At 38.0% G+C, this 26081-nt stretch overlaps 2 protein-coding genes across 8 annotated transcripts in view; both read right to left on the minus strand.

The window, feature by feature from the left end:
• LOC147050738 (LIM domain only protein 7-like) overlaps positions 1-22008 on the minus strand; it is a 48951-nt gene extending 26943 nt beyond the window's left edge. For 5 of the 6 annotated variants that reach the window (XM_085921300.1, XM_085921302.1, XM_085921301.1 and 2 more), the window contains exons 1-5: positions 21842-22008; positions 21463-21679; positions 13500-13570; positions 11642-11711; positions 3103-3209 (exon numbers count right to left, since the gene is read on the minus strand). In XM_085921300.1, coding sequence (XP_085777426.1) covers positions 3103-3209; positions 11642-11711; positions 13500-13570; positions 21463-21531 — 317 coding nt within the window. In that variant the 5' untranslated portion in view covers positions 21532-21679; positions 21842-22008. The other variant, XM_085921299.1, reaches the window with a different exon arrangement.
• A 1245-nt stretch (positions 22009-23253) lies between these two features.
• Positions 23254-26055, minus strand: uchl3 (ubiquitin carboxyl-terminal esterase L3 (ubiquitin thiolesterase)). 2 transcript variants are annotated; one of them, XM_085921029.1, is made up of 8 exons: positions 25755-26055; positions 25317-25445; positions 25071-25227; positions 24621-24706; positions 24494-24541; positions 24334-24409; positions 23800-23858; positions 23254-23720 (listed from the first exon to the last, which is right to left on the minus strand). In XM_085921029.1, exons 1-8 carry the CDS (start codon positions 25806-25808, stop codon positions 23631-23633), a joined length of 699 nt encoding a protein of 232 aa, XP_085777155.1. In that variant the 5' UTR covers positions 25809-26055; the 3' UTR covers positions 23254-23630. The 2 variants fall into 2 exon arrangements, with proteins under 2 accessions (XP_085777155.1, XP_085777154.1); XM_085921028.1 differs by lacking the exon at positions 25755-26055 and adding an exon at positions 25572-25694.
• Between the last annotated feature and the right edge of the window lie 26 nt (positions 26056-26081).

Below are 26081 nucleotides of genomic sequence, written 5' to 3' on the forward strand. Positions count from 1 at the left end.
TCTCGGCTCATAAATTCCTGTCAGGGGCAACATGGCCGACACAATTCTATCCACGCACATCTGTGTTCTTTCCCCCCAAAATTCAAAAACATACTTCTTTTCTGAATAAAACACTCTCAAAACACACACAGATGCAAACTTAACCTCGCATGCATTGCAGAATGCAGTGGGGGGAGGAAAGGACGCTATTTAAAGCTCCTCTACAGAGTTACGATACCATTCCGATCAGTCTTGACAATCTTGCTTGTCAAAGCAACCCTCCGGATAGCCTAATAATAGGACAAGGTTGTCCGCCTCATCTCCCTTTTTTCACACGGTGGCAAAGAGAAGTGCAAAACAAGTGCAATAGCAAAGTGCACTTGTAAATTGCAAAAACTCCATTGGTAGAAATGCGGTGAATCTATTGTTTCCACTCATAAAGGGGCTGGTGGAGATGCTGCAGAGGGGAGAAGTGCTAAATTAAATAACACTTTATATATATATTTGATTATTCTTCATGGGAATAATTTAACTTGGTCAAAAGAACATGGTGTGTCAAGCTTCTCTTCATTAGTCATTTCCCCCAAAAGTAAATAATCATGCATTATTAAAATTATTTACTGTACAGTGATTCCGAATAAAAGACAAACTAATATATATCAAGCATATTTTTTTTTTGCTTAAAAAGATCATAAAACATGTTTTTTCCTCATATAATGAAACCTCAGACCTGACAAGATGTTTTCCCCAAATAGCCTGGAAGGACTACTGTTGTAGTAAGTAGATGTAAGGTTAAGCATCTATTAGCGGCAAGTCAGTTGTTTTTATAAATGCACATTTATAAAAATATATAAAAATATATAATAATAGCATTATTGTCTACCTTTAAAAAATACTTTTCATAAAAATTCAATATGTACCATCATAGTCTGTATCAGAAGTAAGCATTTTTACAAATATTACAAAACCCACACACAACCAATCTGTCATAGGGGAGGACACTATTTGAGTAAATACTCTAAGGTAGTAACTCTATCAACAATATGGAGCCTCGAGAACAGACTCGATTTTTATTGTCTCAAAAGAGTAAAGCTGAGCGCTACTCTCAGTCCAATACTTCCTTATCAGATCATTTTTTTGTGGCTAAAAAGTAATTTTGTGCCATCTTTGTAGGCACACCATCATCAACATATATCCAAAGATGATAAAGAAAACATAAAACAAAACGGCAATGGCAGTAGTGGTAAAAAAGATAAACGACAAGAATACGAGTCATTCCAAAGCTCCATAAAGAAAGTGTGTGACGCACTGATATTATGTTGTAGCATAGGGCATCATTGTTAGCTTGGAAGGTGTGCCACGATAACCAGGCATATTTGTTTGTTTAGTGTACCTATCGTTGATCTCTGTGTCTTATGTGCTTTCAACATCACTGAAACATGGCTAATCCAGCGCAGAGTGGATGATGGGGGGAAAAAAGCGGATTGCAGGAAAGACCAAAGATCATGGGTATCTTGAAGTAAAAAAATAAATACATAAAAAATTCGCCTACAACAGTAGAACTGGAGAGAAAGGGGGTGAAAAAAAACGCTCCAAAATAACGGGATAATGAGACAAGCAATTGTGTAGAACAGGTAAAAAAAAGCCCAAGGCCTAACATGAAAATCCGAAATCCCCTCAAAAGGGTGCCTCATCGAGTCGGCGCCCTCCCGCACACTCATCTGAGTGCAAAAAGCGAACAGGTTGTTCAACATGCCACTCTGCGGGCCAGCCACACTCCCAAAACTACAACATTGTCGAAATGTCATTGACTTGACTGTACTGTATTGGTGCACTGTCTCTGCTACCAGGGCAGGGGCCTTACTTTCATTCCTCTCAACTGATATTTGTGTTTCAGATCCAAATTTGACTAAAGTTCTGAAGTTCATCTTTTATTTTGTATCTAGATGTGTTAAACAATCCCGGAGAGTGCACCTTTGATTTATGCCACCCACTTTCCCAGTGAGCAAAAGTGACTAACACTTAATATGGTGGCCTAAAACATCACTTGCAATAACTGCGACCCATTGACTTCATCAGACTGTTACAGATGTCATTTGAAATACTTTTACTGCCTCCGACCTTGCTGTTCCAATACTTTTGGAGGGCACTATATGAACATACAAACCAAAGGGAGTAACAAGATTAAACGAATCATATTTCATCCATTACACATAGTTTCAACATGAAAATACATGTCAAACAACCTCAATTTGGACCAGCAACCATATTGTGCACATTCATACACACCTGAAGCAAACACCTGCTTTCCTCATTAAAATTCATGCACTTTTCAATGGAAAATTAATATTGATAATTGTTTTGCAGTGAACATATGGGCATACCAAATATTTGATTGGGTTTTCCCTGGGGCCACACGATGAATGATACAAAGTGCAGTAGTGTTCAAGGTCAAACAATTTCTTTTTTGGAATTAATGTAAATGTCCACCAAAAATCTCAACAAAGGTGATAAATGAATCATGACACCGCCATATCAAATATTCACGTGGCCTTCCAGGGTTAGTCATTTTTATGTCATGCTGCTGCCAGTAGTATAAAGATAGATAGATAGATAGATAGATAGATAGATAGATAGATAGATAGATAGATAGATAGATAGATAGATAGATAGATAGATAGATAGATAGATAGATAGATAGATAGATAGATAGATATTTCAGTTCTGGACCAAAACCATATTACTATCTCTTTCTATGCCCATGTCCCATCCCTTCATAATATTCCAGCATAAAGTCCTGCAAAAAAACATGACTTTTTTTTACTCGAATTGTGATGTTTTTGCACAACTAAATAATTAAAGATCCAAAACACTACATTTTAACAATAATGGAAAAATAATTTCTGGATCTGAATTCAACGGGTTCTATCTGTAATGAGACTTGTTTAAAAATTGGCGAAGTAGTTTTAAGGCTATTCTGTCAACTGTCAAAGGGCAATGACGCCAATTGTAATGAATAACATTTCACATTGTTGTGCGAGCGTGCAACAGTGCGGAACCACATTCAAAGTCTCATTCATACACTATACCACAAAAGAATACAAGCAGAAGTTAGCCACTTACTTGACTGTGACTCTTGAAGACAAGTCCTGGAGGTCCCCGGGGTGAAAGAGCTGTGCCTCTTTGAGTCCGAGCTTGAGGCAGGCTTTAAGGAAGACGTTTATGTTGTCCTGGATGGATGAGAACAAGAGAGCACAGATGAGAGCTGTCCACCACCAACGCACACACACAAAAAAGTAATCACTGGAGAATTTTCTGGCAGCACTGGAGAAGCAGCCGGCGACTAGTCATTGCTTCCAAAGTTCATATCGGCCAGGAAGGCAGGGAGGCAGGGAGGAGCAATGTACGCATAACAAACACGCAGTTGAGTGTCGGGAGGAGTGGCACCATGTGACAGGGGCTGACTGACAGCGGCTACGCCACCTGTGGGCAGGGCAAGGGTGTGGCTAGAAATGCCAAAATGAGGAAGTGTGACGTCACGAGGCGCTTATGTTTGCGCTCCAGGTTCTCACACCCTTTCTGTGGAATCTGAGGTGCAGCGGCCTATTTGGGAGACGGTTGCTACGAAACGTGCGGTGAAAGAAAAAACGTCTTCCATCGACTTTAGGGACAATTAATTATATTAGTTGTGTGTATATATATAAAGGAATGAAAAAATTAATTATTATTATTCCTAAAAATACATGTTAAACCTCTGTCGTTACTAAATGTATAAAGAAATTATAAACATGTGTGGACTAACCAATAACATTGAGGAAAAATGTAAAAATTACCGTGTGTACGTGTGTGTGCGTGTGTGTGTGTGTGTGTGTGTGTGTGTGTGTGTGTGTGTGTGTGTGTGTGTTGTGATCATCATTTTTTAAATTATATGAGAAGTGTCCTTCATTTTTCCCTGACTACTCTGATATTCGTCAAAATATAATAAAATGAATAAATAAAAATCATTGATTGATTTTGAATTGTTGGTTTATTTATGTATAGAATCATTATTTTGTATATTTTTAATAATAGTAATAATTATAATATTAATAATTGATTTCTTTAAGTTAGAGTTTAGTTATATGGGAGAATCATTTTTTCTTTAAGTTAGTTTTGGTTGTGTCTGAATGTTCTGAACTCCTACTTGAGGACATACACAACCTGTGGATGCTGTGGTGGCGACTTATTTTGGTTACCACAACATGCAAGGGGAGAGACACTTATAAAATATTCGCATGAAGGGAGGCTTGGTAATCATTTTACATGTAAATATACAACATTATACAATTCCCACAGAGCTAAAGTGAGTTCCAAGTGAGGACGTGGAATGACATCATCATGGTCTGGTGTAATTGCTGGGTAGATTCTATCTTTAAATAGGCAAAAACATGCTGGCTCCATATGCCACTGTAGCTGCCCACAGACCAATTACCCAACCATGCTGTGTTTGTAATAATTGCACTATCCAATTATTAATATGTCAAATTAAAGGTAACCAATAAAACACAGATCCCCTACATTGGAATTTGACTTGAGCTAGAGGTGTGGTGTACAATTTCAGTTTGGCTCTCCAGATTTACGATGTGACAAACAAATATTGTGGTTTTGGATTAGTTTGCCATAAAATATAGGGATTTATTTCTCATTCATTCATTTTCTAAAGTGCATGTCCTCATAAGGGTTGCGGGTAAGCTGGAGCCTATCCCTGCTGATTTTGATCATGATGAAGGGGCAAAACCTTCATCTAGATCACCAGCCAATCACAAGGTACATTGAAAAAACAACCATTCACACTCCAACATGTATGGACAAATTGGAGTCTTCCAAGTGGATGCCATCTTGCCCAGTGTGAATGCACAATGGTGAAAATCTCACTCCTCTGAGCTTTCAAAGCGGGTGCTGGCCACCGGATTTGCAACTCTAGCTTTTAGCAAGGTGACGCGGTGGAGATTTGAGCTCAGATTGGCATGGGCTGGACGTGGCAGGATCGCCACATTGCACAGGAACTTAACATGTATGTTTTTGGAAAGTGCAAGGAAGCTGGACTACCCAAAGAAAACCCACACAAGCCTGAGAAGAATATGCCAACTTAAAACAGGAAGGCCTGAGCCAACTTTTGAACCCAGGACCTCTCAACTTTGAGGCACAGTTCAGAGCAACAGTGTAAACAAATGTTCACATCTGTTTATTTTCGACATGCTCTAGAGTATACCAGTTGGCAAGAGACACTGTAACAAACATAACAATGAAAGGAAACGGGTGTTTGCTATATTGACTTCTTTGTAAGTAGACACGTTTTATCCAAGAGGAGACTACGGGCAGACAGAAAACAAAGCACTGCAACAAATTGCAGCATTTAAAAATGTATTGTGCTGAGCATCTGGGCTTGTGTGTTTATTTTTGACATTTATAGTCTCCTTTTATTTGATGTTACAATTACACAGGGAGATTAAACAATATTGTAGGCCCATGTGCGGCCCACGGGCCACAGGCTGTCGTCCTGTTCTTCATCTCTAACATAGTTCACACGCACAAACTAATTAAGGTGTTTATCCACCTCGCCTTCTTCGGCTCATCTGCAGAATGTTGATGAGCCGACTGACTGACAAGACAAGTATGTAGCAAGCTTGATTTCTGGGTTGTTTGAGTGTAAAAAAAGATCCTCTATGAATGTAGACGGAAAACAAAAGCATGTGGTCAAGAATGTAACAAAATGACCACAATCCCCAATAAATCTATTCATTTATTTCTTGTTTACAGAGGTAAGTAATTGATTCTCATTTCCAGACAATTTAAGGTTTAATCTCAAGGACACTTCTGGACAGCCAGAACTGGGATTTGAACTGCTATGGTTTAGAGAGAATTGAAAATTGATCATTAACATTAGTCAATGCTGTTGCTGCCAAAACCTAGCACGTTAGCGTGCTCCAAAAATTTCGAGTTCAGGCTCGTATCTTGAAGAACTCGTAACTTGGATCACTCTTCAGTAAAAGTACCATTGTACGACATGTCAATTTTTCTGTAGTCCCCTAAATGGCGGTTATTTGTTTGGTATTTTCATTGATTTGGTTCATTCATTTAAATCCTGCGATTGACATGTGACCAGTCAAGATATCCTTTGAGGTGGAAGTTGGGGAACTCAGTGGTTTCTTCCTGCTAGAAAAAAAAAGAAAAATTCCACCGAGCCTTTCACTAACATTGTAATCGCCTTCAAAGTTATTAAAACTGAAGTTGATGTAACTTTGTTATGAACACAATTGAATCACACATTGCTGACATGCTGGCACTTTTGAGATAACACTGTAACAATGTCTTTGTAATGCCACGCATCCGCTTTTAATCCTGCTAAATATGCCTTGTCCACCCACTAATCCTTTTCATGAAGACTTAAAGTATCTTTTTTTTTTTTTCATTGACATGCAGACTTTTCAGACAGATTGTGTCGGGTCCGTTACATATACATTGGTCACATTGTGGTCGACTTTCTCTTTTCTGCAGCAGCAGTTTTGGGCCTAAAACGGACAAACACTGCAATTAGTCTCAAGTGAACTTGAGCCTTCAATGCTATTAAAATAGCAGCCTGCATAGTTCAGGTCCTTAAAATATTCTCTCTGTGAGGGAACAAGTTGTTGGCAGTTGTCTGTCATTGGCACAAGTAATGGCTTCAATAATGATTAAATGTCTATTAGACATGGAGGCCTGAATCCAGAAATCACAAACACCCATTAACAGCTTTTGTTTGCATCATTTCCAGTGAGGAAAAATTGCTAATAAAATGGACTAGTGAACAGACTCCACTTTATTAATAGTAACAGTAAAAAAAATACTATTTACTAGTTGCCATGGCAGCAAAGCAAAATAAACAGTTAATTTCCACAGTGATGACGCAGCATCAGGACCAAGTGAGGGTTTAGTTTTCTTGTTGGTGGATACTTTGATGCGATGGAGAGGAAATTGGGTATCCAACCAGGAATCGGGAGTCTGCAGTATCCAACCCGAGCTGGTTCATCCCTTCATCAATCCAAATCTAAACACAGGCTCGCTTCATGTTACCACAGCTCGCTGTTTCTTGCAGCAACACAAGGCAGAGCATTGCGCTGACTTGGGAAAATTTCCCAAAAGAAAACCAAAAGAATTCTTTTCTGCAGCCAATGTTACTAAATTTTCTGCAAAAGCAGAGGTTTTTTTTTTACTCTTTCCTTTCTGGAGGTTTTTTGTTCTTCCAACACCGCAGCCTGAATTTGATCTGAATGACTACAACTTTCATAAAACACAAAGTTGATTGCATAACAATAATATAGTCTGAAATGAAAATTGTGTACTTTTACTTGTACTATTTTAATTATTTGTTATTATTGTTTGAATTTGACTTGACTATATTCATTTATTGTTCGTTATGTATGACTTTTTTATTTTTGTGCATACATGTACATAAGAAGCTACAATGATCTTTTTTGTCTGCATGATGCAGATGACTGTTAGTGGGGACAAATGGGACAGATAATGGGTGAGTGAATGCACATCTCCCGTTTTCTACATTAACAGGTTATATTTTTTAAAAGAACTGAAAAAATAAAAAACAAGTCCATTTTATAGTATATACCTTTTTCTTGTCTGTAATACTTTTTTTTCCAAAGAGTTGAAAAAAATACCAATGCAATACTGTATTTGTTTGTCTTTGTTGTTTGAATCTTCATTTGCAGCCAAAAATATTTTCGTTTAAGCATTGTTAATTCTTTTAACAAGATGAATAAAATCACAAATTTCAGTGTTAATACTTTTTCCTTTGGAGAGATTAGATCAGGGGATGCCGCTAATCTTTGTGAAATGTGGGCTTGTGAAGTTTTTTTTTTGTCACAAAGGGCCAAAGAAATAAAGTTGACTTGACTTTCAAGCTTCACTGTGTTCATGTTCACATTTGGGGGCACTATTTTTTGCAAGTCTCCCCCTGCTGGCCATTAGAGGCTAACCAGGTTTCAAACCTGTGAGAGTTTATCTTTCCAACTTTCTTACCTTATTTGGCTTCGTATGCTTAAAAAGCACACAATTGGTGCACCAATAGTCCTTAAAAGGACTATGAGTGGCTCCAAAAATATTGAGGAGAAAAATTCTACACCTCTACTCCCAGTGGAGTGTGAGAGAGTAAGCCATGTTAGTTTGGATGGACGCTGGTCTTTTCTCTGTGCGGTTCGCGGTAAGCAATAGCTGCCGTCCAGGCGGGAGTTTTCCTGTGTATTCGCTGCACAATTTACGACCGGGTTGGTTTCAAAAGGTTTGCGGTCCAAGTTTCGGAAAATACCGCAGCAGATCCAGCAGGATACTTTGCTTCAGCTGGCGCGGGAATGCTTGTTCATGTCATAATATTCATAATGGCGCAGGCACACGTTAGCATTCCTAACTGTGATAACAAGTGTAAAAATGAGTTAAGTTGAAGTTGACAATGTGTTAATGGACTGTGTTTAATGTGCAAAACTTGAAGCTAAAAGTTGTTTTGATATGACTCAAACCCACTTTACAAACATGCAAGCAATCATTGAATAAAAAAGCGTGGAGATAATCCTTCAAATGCTCACTGACCTTAAGTTCCAAGAGATTTGCTGCCATACTGGATGGAGTCATAAAATATTGAACATCCAGTTCTATGGTTATCATCACATTTTCTATTTAGCTTCACTGTAACCCTTTTGTGGTAACGTTACAAAACAAGCTACAAAGACAAGCACTATCAGCTGCTTACTGAGTTGAAATCGTTTTATGAAATCATTTCCTGAAGTCTCCCATTATTTTGTACGACTTGTGGTCTTATTTACTTTTTGTATCCAGAGTTGCTTCCACTGCCCAGCATGTTGATTGACTCGGTGTGTGTGTGTGTGTGTGTGTGTGTGTGTGTGTGTGTGTGTGTGTGTGTGTGTGTGTGTGTGTGTGTGTGTGTGTGTGTGTGTGCACGGGGGCGTTCTGTGATTCCACAAAGCAGCTGGACTCAATTACTCCCACAAGAGAGAGCTTTGTAACGGCTGGGTTTAAGGCACCTTTTCAAGCTTCCATTTCCCTGAACTTCGATGCAGACACTCCCCGAAACTAAAAAAAAAAAAATCATCTTACATCTACTATACATGGGCAGGCTGAGAAAGGTTTGCTGTAAGCAAAATGCTGAAAACCCCCCCACAATAAAACTTTTTGAAACTTTACCTTCTTTGAGCTCCTTACAGCTTCAGGAGGACATTCAGTGATTTGTAGTTTGGTATTTTTGGGCTTATTTGGGAACCTATCCTTCATTTCTTGTTGAAAAAAATCACCTATTTACTGTTTTGCGTTCAGTATATAAATATTGCTTTGGTGGCATCTTGTGGGATTTTGGTGTTGAAGTAAAGGGAGGATCATCATTTAGTCAAACCTTAGCCTTGTCTAATAGAAAAAGTCCTTTCCCTACATCTTGTGGTATCTTTTGGTTAATTAGGAACATTTCGGGTGGACGTAAATCACATTTTCACTATTTGTGGCAGGGCTTGTCACTACCTCTCACAAATAGCAGAGGTTGAGTGTATCGTGAAAAATTGACCTTTGAATTGGTTGTATACAAATAGTTGAGTCTCTAGGTCTTAAGCTTGAACCCTTAGGAAATCAACCTAGAATAGCTTGCAGTTGACCTTATCCAAGGCCAAATGATAGCAGGCAAGGACCAAGGTCTTATGTTGTTATAGTTTTACCGCCACTATGTGTTTATGTGTATGTTCGTAGGATTACAGACAGATAACACGTAGTAACAAAACCTTCAAGAGAGCTGTGGGAGAGATACAGAAAGCCTCTTTGATTTAGCAACATTTGAAAGTGGTTCTGTATTACATGTAGTTATGTTTTTAAATATATTTTATGGCGTTTTGTATTTTTATATCTTTAGTTTTTGGTCAGATAATCAAAGATTCAAGGGTCAACTTGCCCCAATTCCTGTCAGATTTGACAATATGAGTGAAATGGGCTTCAGTTACTGCTCTGAAAGTGGAAAATCTCCAAGGTGTCTTTCTCCCTTCATTTTGCATAGAAGCCATTTCTAAAGAAGTTTCACGCATAAAGATGGTAAAATCCTTTCTTTTACAAATAGTGTGAAATCTGTTTCTAGCTCTGGGGCTATTTCCAAAGAGCCGAATATTGCTGGGTCAACGTTGTCCCCCTAATCTGTGTCATTTAAACAGAGCAGCAAAAAATAAAGACGAAAAATTAGGTCGTTCACTGGCAGTGTGATAGGCGCTTCCGTTAGAGCTCTGACACGAGCAGAAACTTGCTGGGTCAGAGCAACACAGGCAAAAGGTAGAAATTAACCTTTTTGTTTCTTTTTAAAGGGGCTTCTGTCACAGCTCCGATACTACCTGAATTCACGGGACAACGTCGTTCCCCAACTCTGCGTCAGTGCTGTTTGTACAAAACAGCAACGTGGGAAAAGCCTGAAAGATTTTGTCTTGAGAAAGTTGTTTTCACTGCAACTTTAATACTACATCCAAGGGTGCAAATTTGCTTGGTTGATTGTATCCCCTCATCTTGTGTCAATATACTGACAACAATTTTTTGACAACAATATTGGCAAAAGAGACGGTGTGCTTTTGCTTTCTTGCCACATCTTCATATAAACAATCAATATACAGTGATCCCTCACTACTTCGCGTTTTGTTTATCGTGGCTTCACTACATCGCAGATTTTTTTTTTTCCAAATTAAAAAAACATTTAAAAGTCTAAATAAAACTTCTTAATTGAGGAAACATGTGTCTAACCTTTAGGACAATGTAGTATTGCTCCAAATGTTCATTTACATTCCTTTAGAAGTCTGTTTTCGTGTGTTAGCACGATTCCGAATGAGCATCTTTCCGCTAAATTTGTTAGCCTGCCCAGTACTTCTTGTTGGTGACCGTACTTTGCAGATTTCACTTATCGCGGGTGGTTTTTGGAACCAATCATCTGCGATAAACGAGGGATTACTGTCGTTGAAAATATTGTAAAACCCAATATATGTATACACTCTACCCGGCATCACTGCAGCGGTCACGAGCTGGCTGAGTATATTATTTTGTTAAAGCTCATGCATTTTTGATTGGCTGTGACATCTGTGATGTGACGCCATGTATGAGGAATTTCAATTTTGATTTGCGGCAAAACCGGTGGCAGACGGTCGACCAGCTGCGGGTGTACGCAGAAAAGCAACATAATCAAAGAATGCTGTGTTAAAGGGGCTCCTGTTGCAGCACTGGGAAAGGCCTTCCTTTTCAACTCTGAAGAATTCACAAGGCAATTTTATCACCCATTCCATTTCAGTGTCGTTTTTACAGAACAGTGCCAGCTTTTACAAGCAGCGTTAAAGGGGCTTCTGGAAGAGCGATGAAAAATTAAGCACATCGACTTCATCCCCTCATTTCTTGTAGTGTCCTTTATACAGAACAGAAAAAAAATCTGGAAAATTGCAAGCTTTTACAGACAGTGTGAAAGGTGCTTCGGATACAGCTTTGATACTATTGCTGAAGGCGGAAAATCGCTACAGTAATTTTGTCGCTCAATTCCGTGTTTGCTATTGTTCACACAAGACAGCAAAACGTGCTCTGTGGCTCTGTCATGACCTTTAAGCAAAGAAAAACTTACCAAACCAGCGATTGGAGTTGGCAGCCTGTTGACCCGCTTGATGATGCCGGGCTTGATCTTGTTGATCACACTGGAGGAGAACGAACAACACACAAGACATTTTCTAGTCTGCTTTAAGTTACAGTGAATGAACAAAATGTTTTGCAAAGCCCTGCTGTGTTTCCGACAGTGTTTAATGGCGGCCACCTGGATATGGTTTAGTCAGTGGCAGTTCTGCCACATCATGTAAACAACCTGAACCTTCCACACTAGTGGAATAAAGACTCACTGAATAGTTTATTAACTTTTACTATCGTGTGAGATGTCAACTGCATTAATTATTTTCCTAAAATTGGTTTATTAGTATATCTATTTCATTCAATTTTTCATTAATTAATTTCTCATTGATTCATCTCACAAAATTCATAATATCTTGGATGATTTATTGTGAATTACGATAGACGAGTAAACATTTATGACATGAGTCTTTACAATTAATTTGAACTAAACAGAGAAGCGCACCAACAAATGTGTTTTTTTTCCCCACAAAAATCAACTCATTGAATATGTTAATCCTATATTTGTCCTGCATGTCATTACAAATTTGCAAAAAATACAAGGCCAACTCACATTATAGTAAGCAACTAAGCCATGACTGCAAGTGAATGGTGACGTTCCAACTTCAAACGATAAAATGGAAACCCGCTATTTGCAGGGTACAGGGAACAAGGAAACGCCTCCCTGACCCAAAATAAATATACTAGATGTAATATAAAAATGTATTTCAAACATTTTTCTTTCTTTTTTTTTGGTGTGGTTTCATAGTGTGGTTGCAACCACCAGTTGCCCATTCTTTCACTTTGTGTTGTCAAATGTGGCAACATCATGCACGTTCAAGAATGTAAAAGGAATGTTTGTCACACAATAGAAGGTTGCTGCCATTGGATCAGATAACAAAGTGGAAGCTGTGTAGGAAACAATCGTGTTGGCGAGCCGTCTTCCTTCGATAACCAGCAGCACACAATGGCAGCTGCGGGTCACGTTGTTTTTGAGAGTGTGAAAGTGATTTAACCTTCATCTTCCCTTTTCCTCAAGCTGACAATACACAGCATGGGTGTCTTTGATGGATTGTTCTAAAAACTGTAACATTGACCAGAATGTTGTTGTATTGCAGTTGGAGATGGCAGTGATAAACAAACATCATCATCATCCCAATGACTGTTTCAGATTTTTTTTGTCCGATCAATATTGCTAAATAAGAACAAAATAATACAGCTAGAATAGGCCAAAACAAACATTTCATTTGAATCAGAAATCAGCAATTTATACACCTTCATATATGTCGAACTACCAAGCATCCATATATCGCTACATGTTGTCATTAAGGCATGAGCAAATTGCACAAAATATTAAATGGTAACTAACATACATTACTCTCCTAATATTACATTTTTGGAAATTTTAAAACACCCCCATAGTGTTTTTTTTTTTTCAGATGAGATCGTCACTTTTTAAAGGTAATAAAAGTTTGGGTATTAAATTTCAGTTTGACTATGCAAGTGTACCTATTGAAATGACCAACCAATCATGTATATGGACAATCAGCAATATGTCAGTGCGATCTTCATGAATACACCCCATAAAAATCCCCCCCCCCCCACACACACACACACCACCCCTAGATGTTTCAATAATTAAACTAAAAGAATATCTGATGACTTCATTCAGTTGTAGGCTGTCAAAACGTATGACACAAAAGATCAGCAACAAGAAGAGAGTCAACGTTCGGGGGCGTTCGAGGGTTAGAAGGTGGGTTGCTGGGAAACATCAGTCACACCAGAAAGCCAAGAGAGGAGAAACGAAAACGAAGGATACTTACTCGCACAGCAGAACTCCACTCTCCAGAGCCGAACGGAAGTCTTTGCCCTTAAATGTTTTCTTGGTGACTGCCTGGGAAAAAAAAAAGGGCAAGAGAAACAAGTTAGGAGTGTCCAAGTGCAGGCTAAGAAGAGGAGGTGCTGGTATGTGACCACGAGGGGGGTGGTTGGGTGGAGAAGAAAGGTAGGATGTGGAGAACAGTAGGAGCGGAAGTTTGAGGTATTTCCTCCAGCGTTTCTACTTGGTGTCTTTGGGGGCAAAGTGGAACAGCTTCAGGTGTTCCTCAAGGTGCTCTCAATCTTCCTTAAACCCAGTCCGGATTCCCAAACCCCAATGTGAACAGAACGTCTGGAACGCTGCATGAATACAGCCAAGTATGAATCTTGTCTTTACATCGAACCATTTATCCTGTTTAGGCAGCCTATATCCTATAATTGGCTTTCGGCAATACACTCAAACCATCACTGACTGGCAACAGAGTATTGAAATGAGTCCATATTCTTGTAATATTACTATTTATTGCATTTCCCGCTGTCTTTACAGGTATGTGTGTGTGTGTGTGTGTGTGTGTGTGTGTGTGTGTGTGTGTGTGTGTGTGTGTGTGTGTGTGTGTGTGTGTGTGTGTGTGTGTGTGTGTGTGTGTGTGTGTGTGTGTGTGTGTGAGTGTGAGTGTGAATGGAGTGGGGTTGTCACACAAAGATCCACGAGCAAAGATGCAAGGCCAACTTTACTACATAATCCGAAATCGAAAATCTTGCAGTTCCTTATACCGTATTTTTCGGACTATAAGTCACTTCAGAGTATACGTAAGTCGCACCAGCCATAAAATGCATAATAAAGAAAAAAAAACATATACAAGTCAGACCGGGGTATAAGTCGCATTTTTGGGGGAAATTTATTTGACAAAATCCAACACCAAGAACAAACATGAATAGGCAACCACAGGCTGAAGGGTACGATATGCTAACGTTACATCAATACATAAACGAGGAACTGAGAATGTGCCTGACATAACATATTAATAGTCATTCAAATAACGATAGTATAAATAGTATAAAGTAGTAGTAGATAGTATAAAGTTTATCGAACCATCTGCATCACTCCAAAACATTAAATCCAACGAAATCTTTATTGGTGTCAATTATTCACAACTCAGCTAATCCTGGAAGTACAAGCTGCAGCGTTTCCTTTTACACGTGGCTTACGTCAGACTCATCGTCAGTTGCAGTTCCAATTATTCCACAGGCCTAGAGCGCCCTCAGGCGGTTTAGTGTGAAAATAACATGTGAAGTGATATAATAATGTGTTAACAATTTCACATATAAGTCGCTCCTGAGTATAAGTCACACCCCCATCCAAACTATGAAAAAATCTGCGATTTATAGTCCGGAAAATACGGTAAGCGTAGTTTATGCATGCTGATTTACTCCAGCGAATAAGTACGTTATGCCTCCGCCATGTACAGTCAACCATATGTTGTTGCAGCTGCATTTATATAATATTCAGACTTTTCTCGCTTTTATTATTGATGTTATAAACATTTTTTGTATTTAATGTAATTTTAAAGAATTTCAACCTTATTGTTTTTTGTAAAGTTATTCCTGTATTGCTGTATTTCTGCATCTTTCCCATGATATTAAGATCTTATTTATGTAATACCCCTACTTTATTCTTAACATTGTTTGTGTAATATCACAACTATGAATGTACTTTGCTAACATTTTTACATTCAAACTCAAAACACTAGGGTTTTTCACTCTAATCATTAATACTAATTGATTATTACTATATACTCAATATATATTATATATATTAATACTTATTAATTATTCATATATTACACTACTTTTTTCACAATTTTGAGACGATTAGACTTGCAATAATACATGTTTATTTTGCTTATATTACAACTTTATTTATTTATGTTTTGAATATGTTTTGAAATGCACATCTGTTTTAGGAGAGTCGACTTACAACTTCAAATGGAAACAAGTTTCTCAATATTCATTTCCATCTGGGTTTTACTTGATCCTCCAGCGTTGCTCTTGACAGTCAAAACAAAGCCAACCAGGTTGTAAACCGACTCTGCTTGGCTTAGGAAGGACAGTGCGGTTGCCATTGTCATCATATTTTGCTGACTACTTTTTTTAATCCTACGATTTCCTGCTGTGGGAGGCCTGCTTATTTTTTTTTTAAGACATTCTAATTTTACTCTAGAGTGACAGGAAGTCACAGGCTGATATGGTATAAAAATAGTGACAATTTATTAATTGTAGTGAACATAAAGTCTATTTATTGCCATAATGCAAGGAGGCATTGCAGGTGACACGCTCGAAACAAGTTGAGCGGGTTGGTTGTGATGTTTCCTCCTATTACGGCTTTTGTGTCCCATTCCCTCTCAAGGAACACAAAAGCCTTAATGGTCGCCCTATCTACCGTCTTTTTTGTTTGGAGAGCAAGCAAATTACATGAGTATCCCATTTCAGTACACTGTGATGATTTTCAAATGATTTTCAAGGAAATAACCCCCCAAAAATGTGTTGCTACTCCTCCAAACACTCCCTCTGTAACCTGAACGCGAACAAGCATCGTTTCAAGCAATACGATTCAGGATTTGTCAGATCATGAAAAGAAAAGCACATGTTCAAAACGCTAAAAAAAAAAACACAAAACACACAAAAATATTAACAGAGGCAATCACATTTGTATGTGGTGTGTCGGTTAGGGCTGTGCAGATTGATCTATTAAGTAACGCTAAAATTGGTATCGGTATTGCATCGATACCAAATGGCTTATCAATCCTTTACATTTAATTCTTGTGTTCTCTCTGATTGGCAGTACAAGGCCAGTCGAAATGAAACAACAGGAACTGATTAGCCTATTTAATGAATAATCTAAAACAAAAACTAAGCGAAGGTGTCTGGACTAAAGGAATTTAAGAGAGGCAGGGACTAAGAATATGCAAATTGAATTAGAGGCTTTTAAGTGCGCCTTATAGTGCAGAAAATACGGTACTCCTACTTTGTACATTGCAACTTAAAACAACAAGGTATGTTTCCATTGAAGATAATATGGCATGGTTAAGAATGCAACAATAATGTTTAATTTGCACAAGAAATGTTATTTGATGGAACACGCAATTTAATACAGCATGATGGTATGATGATGGTTGGTATCAGTATTGGTATCGGAGATGTCGGAGATTTACTTGGTACCGATCGATACAAAAAAAAACTCAGATATCGCATTGAGGTGTGTGTGGCTAATTGCAATTTATCCATCGCATCTATTATCTGAACCGCTTTGCCTCACGAGCAACTTTTGTTAATTGTCATTTTATGGGATGAATGATACACATTGCGAAACTTACTAGGTCTCAATGTTCAGGGGAAAAAAGCTCGCAATTCTGAGAATAAATCCATAAAATTACAAAAACTCTGCATTTGTCAATCATGAAGTTGGAATATTGTGAGAAAACAAACTTGTAAATAGACACAATATTCTAAGAAATATTTTTTTTTTCCGAAAAATATACTAGTTACAATATTACTGAAAACAAACCCACATTTCAATAGAATAGTCATAGTCAAGAAAAACAAAATTAATTTTTTTCCCACAGGAAATAATAGCAAAAATAAAATTCTAACTAGCAAATTCTACTAACTAGCAAAAAAGGTAAAGTACACCACCTGTAGCATTGCCTAATGAAAACTAGTCAAGGGTTAACTGAGCTAAACAGAAGGGGCGGAGGGCTCACCCAAGCACTTATCTTTTGTGCACTCTTAATTGTAATCATTAGAGACATCAAACATCTACTCTCGCTTGGCTGTCAGATCCGTGAGATAAAAACTCCCAAGTGCAGCAATAGAGCACTTTTAACAGGGGAGATTTAAGAGAAGCAGCAGAGATTTTAAAATCCTTGCTGCAAAAGCTCCAAAGCCTGTGCTCCCCTCAAGAATGTGCTGAATGCATCCCGTGATGACTATTTTCCCCCTTGTGCCCACTACATGTTAGGGGGATTTCTTCCTGGTCTTCATCGGGGCTCTCACTGTAGATGCCACATGTAATTTACTGTCAAAACACAGGAGGTTAAAATGCAGAGCTGTAAATATGGATTTGCTAGGCAACAAAGTCCAACAGAAAACCAGTGACTGCGTCTTAGCTTTGGAAATGGCAGTGTTGTACTCCTCGGGTCTCCAGTTTAAATTCAATGCCTTTATTCTTGATGCTTTCAGTCTCTCTTTTCATCTATGAGAATAATATCACAAGGAAACAAGGAATCATATTTTCACAACAATAAAGTCGCAATATGTGGAGAATTTTTTTTTGTTGACAGAATAGACAATTACTAGAAAGTTTAACATTTATGAGATGCCATTATATTGTGAGAAAACGTGAGTTTACAAGAGTTAAGTGATAATAATACAACAAAAATGTTGCAATAATAAATCATAAAATTTGTGAAAGGTTAAAATTTTCAATAATTAAAATTTTAAATACATAATATTAAGAGAGAGAAAAACTGATTTCATGAAAATAACGATATAGAATGGAAGGTTTTAATTTTCTAATAATAGTTGTGATATTGAGTAAAAACAGTGTTAGAATCTCATGAAAATAATATCATATGAGAAGGATAACATCAAAAGAGATAAATAAATAGGTTTTCATTTCATTATAATACAGTTAGAAAATATGAAATAAGTTAAAAAAATTACAATTTTATAGCAAAAAGAAAGTCATTGTAAGTCATCGTAGTACATACACACAGCTGTCTTACCGTGTTACGGCGCCATAGTTCTGTAACATACTCCACAGTCTCCACTTTACTTTAACAACCCAGTTTCTTGCTGCCCTCAGTCTCCTCTTCGATATAATGTCTTGTTGCCGAGAAGCAACTACAGAAGAGTGTTGTTCACCTCCATTGTTGTTTGTTAGCATGTTTGGCTCTAAATGAATTATTCGTTCAATACTGCACAGTTACTCTGCAGTGTAAAAGCACCATCGAAGCAACGCTACTTATAAGCCATCTTGCAGAGAAAACCATTGTCTATCCACTAGATGTCAGTACGTGCAACACGCTGGTCCTTTATTCTGTAAATCAAATAATCGCGAAAATTGAGTCCGTGACCACAGCTAATGTTTATTCATGCAGGCTACTGAGGCGCATCAGTACTTGCACACCACACCCCCCTTCCCATCAGCTGAATGTTCATAAAATCATTTGTTCTAGAAAAGGACAGAGTCATAGTTTATCATCGTCTAACTAAGGCAATACAAAATAGTCCAATATCTTTGGGCTCGATGTACTGTTGATGTTGATACAAGACTGCATCAAGATTTAAAAGCAATGAGAGTATCTATGTGTGAGGTCATCACGTGCCTAATTGAGGCGACTAATGACCAGCCTGTAGGACAAACAATAAAGCAGTGTGGGTCACGCAAGGTGATTCGTCGGGGGCCACATACCACAAACAGAAGAGGAGAGTTCATTTGGGTGAAACACATTAAAGAGCTGCCAAAAATGATATTTTCATCCACTATTTGAGATGTTTTCCATGACCACAATGCAGGTTAATGGAAGGTTTTGTGTCTGATAGTCATTAACCAAAAACAAACAAAAAAAAAACCTGAAAGCTAAACTGCAGCATCAAGAACTGAAGTAGGTGATGGAATAAGGAATGTGAGCATGTGTTAGAATGGATCTACTTGACCAATGAGTGACCAGCTATGAATAGCACCTGGTGGGTACCTCCTTGTGTCATGGGAAAAGTAGTTAGTAGTTTGATGTCAAGCTAACAGGTGTCTGTCTTATGGAAACAGGGATAAAGTGTTTGGTGTTTGAGCACTTTTACTTTTACACTCTTCTGAGGCTGAAGTACAGAGGTGGCCACTTAATTTTGCAAAGTGGAAACGAAACACTCGAACACTTGCTGAGGGCCAAGCCAACACGCTGAGCTCAACTTTTTCGGCAGTCTATTATTTTTATTTTGAAAAAAATGTCTTGTGTCAAATAATTTCTATGTATGTAGCTATTCTATGTATGAACAGTAATTCAAATTCTCTGCAACGACCTCCAACTCAAAGATGCCGTTTCTGGTCAAGACACTCAAATACCACTTGGCAACACTGCAGACACAAGTGGGAGCTTTTGCTACCTTCCTCGCTTCAACAAGCGTTTGAACACAACTTTCAAAATAAAAGAACTTCATATTTTACATTTTATTTTGGTTTGACATTGACTGGCAGGGCCGGTCAGAGACTGTGGGCAGCCCAGATGTAGCCCACGGGCCGTATCTTGCTTACTCACAAGTCTTCCACATCAGCTATATAAAATCATGTGATTCTTATGATTCACGAGGAAGATGAAAAGTGTGCGTGTAGAATGTCAGAAAGTGTGTTAGATGTCAGAAACATTCCGGTGCTAAGAAACGGCAGAATTGTGGATGTGTTTCTCTGTTTCTAAGACTGTGGATGAAAAATGAAACTAAAATAACTAGGGTGTGAGATTGTGGGGAAAAGTCACAGCTAAGAGAGACAACACTTCAAATCCTTTGAGTCATCTTTGTGGTCGAACATGAAGCCTCGGAGATTGTTTTGACAATGCTGTGTTCCATATGCAAAATATTAAAAAAAAAAAAAAAAAAAAAAAAACGAAAGAAATGCCATTTGCGGGTAGATTGTGGTGCAAATCTCTCTTTCAACACATTCTTGGCACTGTTGCTATTCCTTTACTGTTCTTTATGTAAGATGCCGTGCTGGGGGCCTGTAACACAGGAATGTGTCCATGTGACAAGCTGCAGATCATCTGAGAATAACTTTTTAACATTGACGCCATTATTACTAACAACACTCAAGTCTCTGTTTTAAGTTGTGTGAAGCCTGGCGGCTTGTTAATCATTCAGCAGCAAACGGATCTAACTACATTCTCACCCACCAGCGTTCTCTCGTTAAAACCATAACCTTTGTCCATTTGCTTTTTGCCTTCTACCTGGACGAGCTGATGGGCTTCCTTATGGAATCTTGTTGCCCCCCGAGCTACAATGGGCCAGTGTGCATGACACTGATGTCACACCGAAAGCATTCACATTCCCCCCCCACCTCGTGAAATTGGAACAATATTTGTTTAGTTACAAACTGAGCACAACAAGCAAGCCACCCTGCTGAGAGGAGAATATCTGTGATGAGGAAACATCTTTTCAGCCACTTTTCGCAGTCTATTAGTGAAGCCAGATCTCATGTTGTACCATGTTGTACTCGATGACATTATGATCATTTGCTCACTTTAAATCACACATATAGTCTCGGACAAGAATGTCAAATTAATTTTGCACTTTTAATCACTACCAATACTCAGAACAATGGGTAAAGTCCAAGGATCTCAATTAAGATAGGACAATTGCAGATTGACCAGTTTGCAGAAATCTTTGACCTGTTTCAAAACAAGTCCCAACAAAAGATCATCATTTCAAACAGTTTTTTATGTACTAATTATGAATTGGCATACCATTGCGAGAAGACATAAGGTGTCACCCTCGCAGAAAAGGAAATTTAATAGAACATATCTATTGCTTATACATTATGTTGCCCCGACAATCCACTCCTGACAGGGGGCCAAGAAAATAAATAAATAAATAAATAAATAAATAAATAAATAAATAAGTGTTAAATACAAAAATATTGGATCATTTGGATTTATCGAGGTTAATATAATTATTTTTTTAACTAAAATGTTGGATCTTTTAAATCCCAAACTGTTGCGGAGATGCACTACAGTAAATGAGTAATATGTGAATTTCAGTGACTCATCAACACGTCGGTGACACATAATAGCTCTTTTTTTTTAGTTTGAAACTTGTCATCCAAGTGTGGAATCGTCAATTTCTTGCTAAAGACAACATCTCTGTCCAAATGTAACTGACAGCAATGACAGAAACCCCCAAAGAAAAAACGCGTGCACTTACTTCGATCCACCTCTGTGCCTCCACGTACGCGTCCTGGCAGCTCACCGTGGATTGTTCTCGCCACTCCATCACACCAAAATATCTTGTTATTCTTTAAACGGAACCGAACCTCACACGGTTGAACTCGCAGTTACACCTTCACAGACGTGGACATTGTTGTACAGTCCTTCCTTTCTCCTCAACAAGTGAACCAACCAGGTGATATTCCCTAATCCCGCTGCGAACAAAACAAAAAAGAAACAGTTAAATGCATTCTTTTGTGTGCGTGTGCAAGGTGGAACACTCACGCATTCTTTTGCATCATATCACATGATCACTGTGCTTAAATTCCATAAGACACACCTGTCTATTATGCGCAAGCACTGCGTGTGATCATTACCTTTTCATTTCCCTCCCCACGCAGAAGTCACGTTATACAGTAGGCGAGGACCATATTCCACGGATTCTGCCTAAGTGACTGTGTTGAAGAAGCCCTAGTGGATAACCTAATACGTCTTCGTAAATTGTTTAAAAAAAAGTTCTCTCCCTTGAAGAGATCATACCTTTTTTTTTTTCCTTTTAAAAGCAACAGGCACAAAAGTTATCACTGCAGCGACACTCTGTGGAGACTGCTGTGTATTGAAAAGTGTCAAAGTGTAACCTGGGGGACCCATGGTGGAAAATTGGCTTTTGACTGTCTACCTACTAATAAAGATCTCGTCTCTTCCAACCCATCAAGTGTGAAATTAAACAACCAAATGTTATGTTCTAATTTGTTCTGGAGTGTTTTCAAGCAAGCTCTGCTGCACTCCCCCACTGTTATATAATGTTGAGCTTATTAGTACAGTAGACTCCTTCACTACGCCAAAAGGTAAGCAGAGCTGCACTTTTGGACAGATTAGCATTACCTAAGTGTTGAATTGGTAACTGTGGGGGCAAGGGGTATTTGGGTTTGGTAAAGTCATGCACTAAATGATGTGTGTAATTCAATATCTTGGTGATGAAATGCTGCCTCAGTGAATAAAAACTGATTGCTATCTGTTTGGGTTCTTACTTTGTACATGCACGTGGACGTGTGTCATTGTGGATACAGTATTAATGATGATGATGGATGTCTTGTTCTTTTTGCCTCAAAATCTTTTGCCATATCATATAAAATGAAAAACAATAATGTCGTCGATAAATACAAGAGCAAGATTGTTGACAAAGGTAACAGAAAGAACTTGAAATGTAAAGTAAAAATGAATAAATTAATTAGAATTAAGTCATTCAAAAAAGGCCCGCGAACCCCGTGGGGACAAGCGCTATAGAAAATGGATGGATAATTAAAAAAAAAAAAAAAAGCATCACTTTATACAGTATTTGTGGTCCAATAAAAAAAACAAGCTTATGATCCTGTCCTGGACTAACAAGGGGGTAAACTATAGTATGTGTCGGAGTTTTATTACTTTGCCCCCTTGCAAAAAAATAAAAACACAGCAGTTACAAGATATTTCAGTGGCCATTGAGAGTACCAAATAATTTGTCCGTGTGTACATTGTCATGCATTGTCTAAAAAGCATAAAATCCAAATATTTTTTTTATGTTCTTAGGGCAAATCCCAAAAATATAAAAATATATTTTTTGAAATATTGTAAAAAAAATTAGACTGGAAATGCTGACCCACAAGTATGTTGGGGTTGTAATTTGTCGACAAAAAAAAAAATCAGTATTTAAAGTAAAATGGTTTCCCTTGAATTACTTTATTTGTTTGTTGAAATGACTCAAAATTTCTCCAATGCAAAAAGATAAGGCAAAGACATAATATTAATTTTAGCGTTTAATTGAGAAGTGTTTTACATGATTACAAAAAAATGTACGCTTCATTCACAAGGACATGGTGACTTGGCCCGGCGTTCAAGTGATACTCGATTAGTAAGTGCTTTATAACACCGTCTTTGGCGGCCGAAACCGCCCTAACACTGAAAACTGTGCTCAATTTTGTAAACATTTTAGTGCAATAACAAGCTAGCACTTGAAGTATCTCCCGAAGAATCTCATCCAACTCTGTCAAAATAATTCATGGAAATTTTTTTTAATTGAAAAAGCTTCCCGTGAATCAGTAGCTGAGCTATGTTGAAAATGCAGATAAAGCCAGCACTTGAGAATGTTTTGGCAGTAAAAACGTTCCCTCCACTCATTGGATCGCCTCAGTAAGAATCTTTGGAGAGGGCGATAATGGTGAAGCGGACCTCCTGTGGGTCACGGGCCATGAAGGTCTTACAAACCTCCACAGCGTCCTGAAACAAACACGAGTTTAGCTTGGCTGTTTTCCTTTTTACAACAACATCAACATTTTTTTATTTGGCACCATCTTACCTCGAGGAGAGTATCTTCACTTGTTTTACCGTGAAGAATTGGGAAGGGTTTACGACCATCTGGGGAGGAAAAAAACAAAAAACTTCTGGGTGAATTAAAATAAATTAAGAAATAAAATTCACACAAGCAGTGTGACAAATAGAAAAACAATAGAATGTGTTAATTGTCACCATTGGAAATTATAGAAAAGGCAAATATCAAACTGTCGTTATTGCTGAACTTTAAGATAAAAAAAAAAAAAGAAAAAAAAAGAAAACTCTCATAACACAAACAGCTTAAATATATTAACACACATTTAAACCCTTTGTTAGGTGCCGTTTTTTTTTTTATTTTGAAACCTTTTAACATTCGTAATTGTGCACAAAATTAAGTTAAACACAAGTTAGCCAGTTAAAGCACACACACTAACACATACCACCATAACTTCAATGACAAGTTAAAGTTGGGCGGTCAATGCACTGAGGTGAAATTTTGTATGACGTGAAAGGTTTAATTTTGGGTGAAACTGTAAAATCGACACTGCAGTTAGCTCACCTAATTCATACAATTGCCCTCCAACGTTCGCAAAAGCTATAAAGTGAAGGTTGACTTTCTCGTCTATGCTTGGTGCCTGCAATAAACAAAAAAAATAAACAAATAAAATAGAACAGCACGCCTTCAATTAAATCCAAGTAATTCAAAATCAATAACACACCTCAGTTTGACCCTCTTGTGCACTGGATTCATGTGTGACACGTATACTCTGATGATAAACACAATAGAGACTTGTTAGCTGATGCTAATAATCAAACTTCATGGTATTGTGTTCCCATCAAGAGTACCTCATCCGTCTCTAGAGAGACACCTCTTTGCTGCGGACTCATTTTACAGGTGCGATCCACAAACTTCTTCAGAGCTGAGTCAGACTCTAAAAAAAATTTAAACATAGTGTTGGCAGCATGGTGGAGCAATGTCTTTTTATAGTCAGGATTTCGCAGTGTGGAATTTCCTTTACAAAAAAACTTGAAGCTGAGCTAGCTCATTGATCTGACGATTGTTTAATCGTTTATGCTTAAGCCATATTAACTGTGGAAGGCTTTTCATTTCTGAAGCTGGAAGGAAAACATTTTCCTATCTTTCACCCTTGGGACTATTCTTTATAAGCAGCACTGAGATAGAAATAGTCCGACCTATATACAGCCTTTAATTAGGATTCCACTTTTTTTAATTTTCCAAAAAAGGATTATGTCTCCATGTTGAATTGTTGCCATCTTAGAGCAATGACAACTCACCAAATTCCAGATGTTCCAGGTTGTTGGCGACTGCGTGAATTAGTCCTATCGTGCCGCAAGCATTGCCAATTGTTTGCCTCATGAAATAGACATCGGTGGGCATATTCAATTGCTGAGTCTTCAGTCTCTCTTCTTCTTCTTGTTTGAATGCTTCATACTAGTTAAAAGGCAGAACAATATTCAACCTTTAGACCAATTCAGGTGCCCTGGTATAATTTTGCCACCCAATGTCTAAACGTGAAGTACCTTCTCTGTTATGGGGAAAAGGAGGAGCACAGCACAAACAGGTCTTGGCACCATGCTTAGCATTTCTGTATCCAATCCATACACGTCTCCAAACTGCCAACTTTGCTTCATGCCCAAAGAGCTGACGAACTAGGCACAAAAATGGCAATCACAAATTTTGATCAGGCAACATCGTTGTTTAGGGCCTTATTCCACCTTTGGGTTGTTTTTTTAAATTGTTTGTCAATAAGTTAATTTATATAAAGCCACACTCACCTTCGTCATGACCTGAAAAGACAGAGAAGAAAGAGAAACATTAGCTAAACTTTCGTAAATACAATTACCAAAACTGTAACGCGATTAGCTTTTGTCGTGGTTCCTAGCCCTAGATAGCCAGCCCGCACATGTTTTGTGTTTTCTTGTAAGGCAAATGTGTCTCAATATATGGAATAAACCAACATTAATACGCACTTCGGGATTCGCCTCCAGGGGCAACCAGGTTGGGACGCTCATTTTGACAACAAATTCAGTATGTTGTAAGAATGAAAGAACAAAATTGATCTTCCCAAGCGACTTTGACAGCCGGGCACCACTTCCGTGTCTGTAAACGTCACTCACTATTTAACAATATCAAAAGGGGAGTCAACTTTTGTTATATATCAAGTTATAAATATATTTACAAATTTAGTGACATTAAATAACTTCCTTTGGTTTGAAAATAATTTCAAACATTTAATAGTTGCATAATAGACTCCAGCATTAAAATAATTCGGCTTTTTTTCTACC

This window comes from Syngnathus leptorhynchus, chromosome 9 (genome assembly GCF_054491065.1).
Source record: "Syngnathus leptorhynchus isolate UIUO chromosome 9, UIUO_Slep, whole genome shotgun sequence".
In the NCBI taxonomy this organism is placed as follows: Eukaryota; Metazoa; Chordata; class Actinopteri; order Syngnathiformes; family Syngnathidae; genus Syngnathus; species Syngnathus leptorhynchus.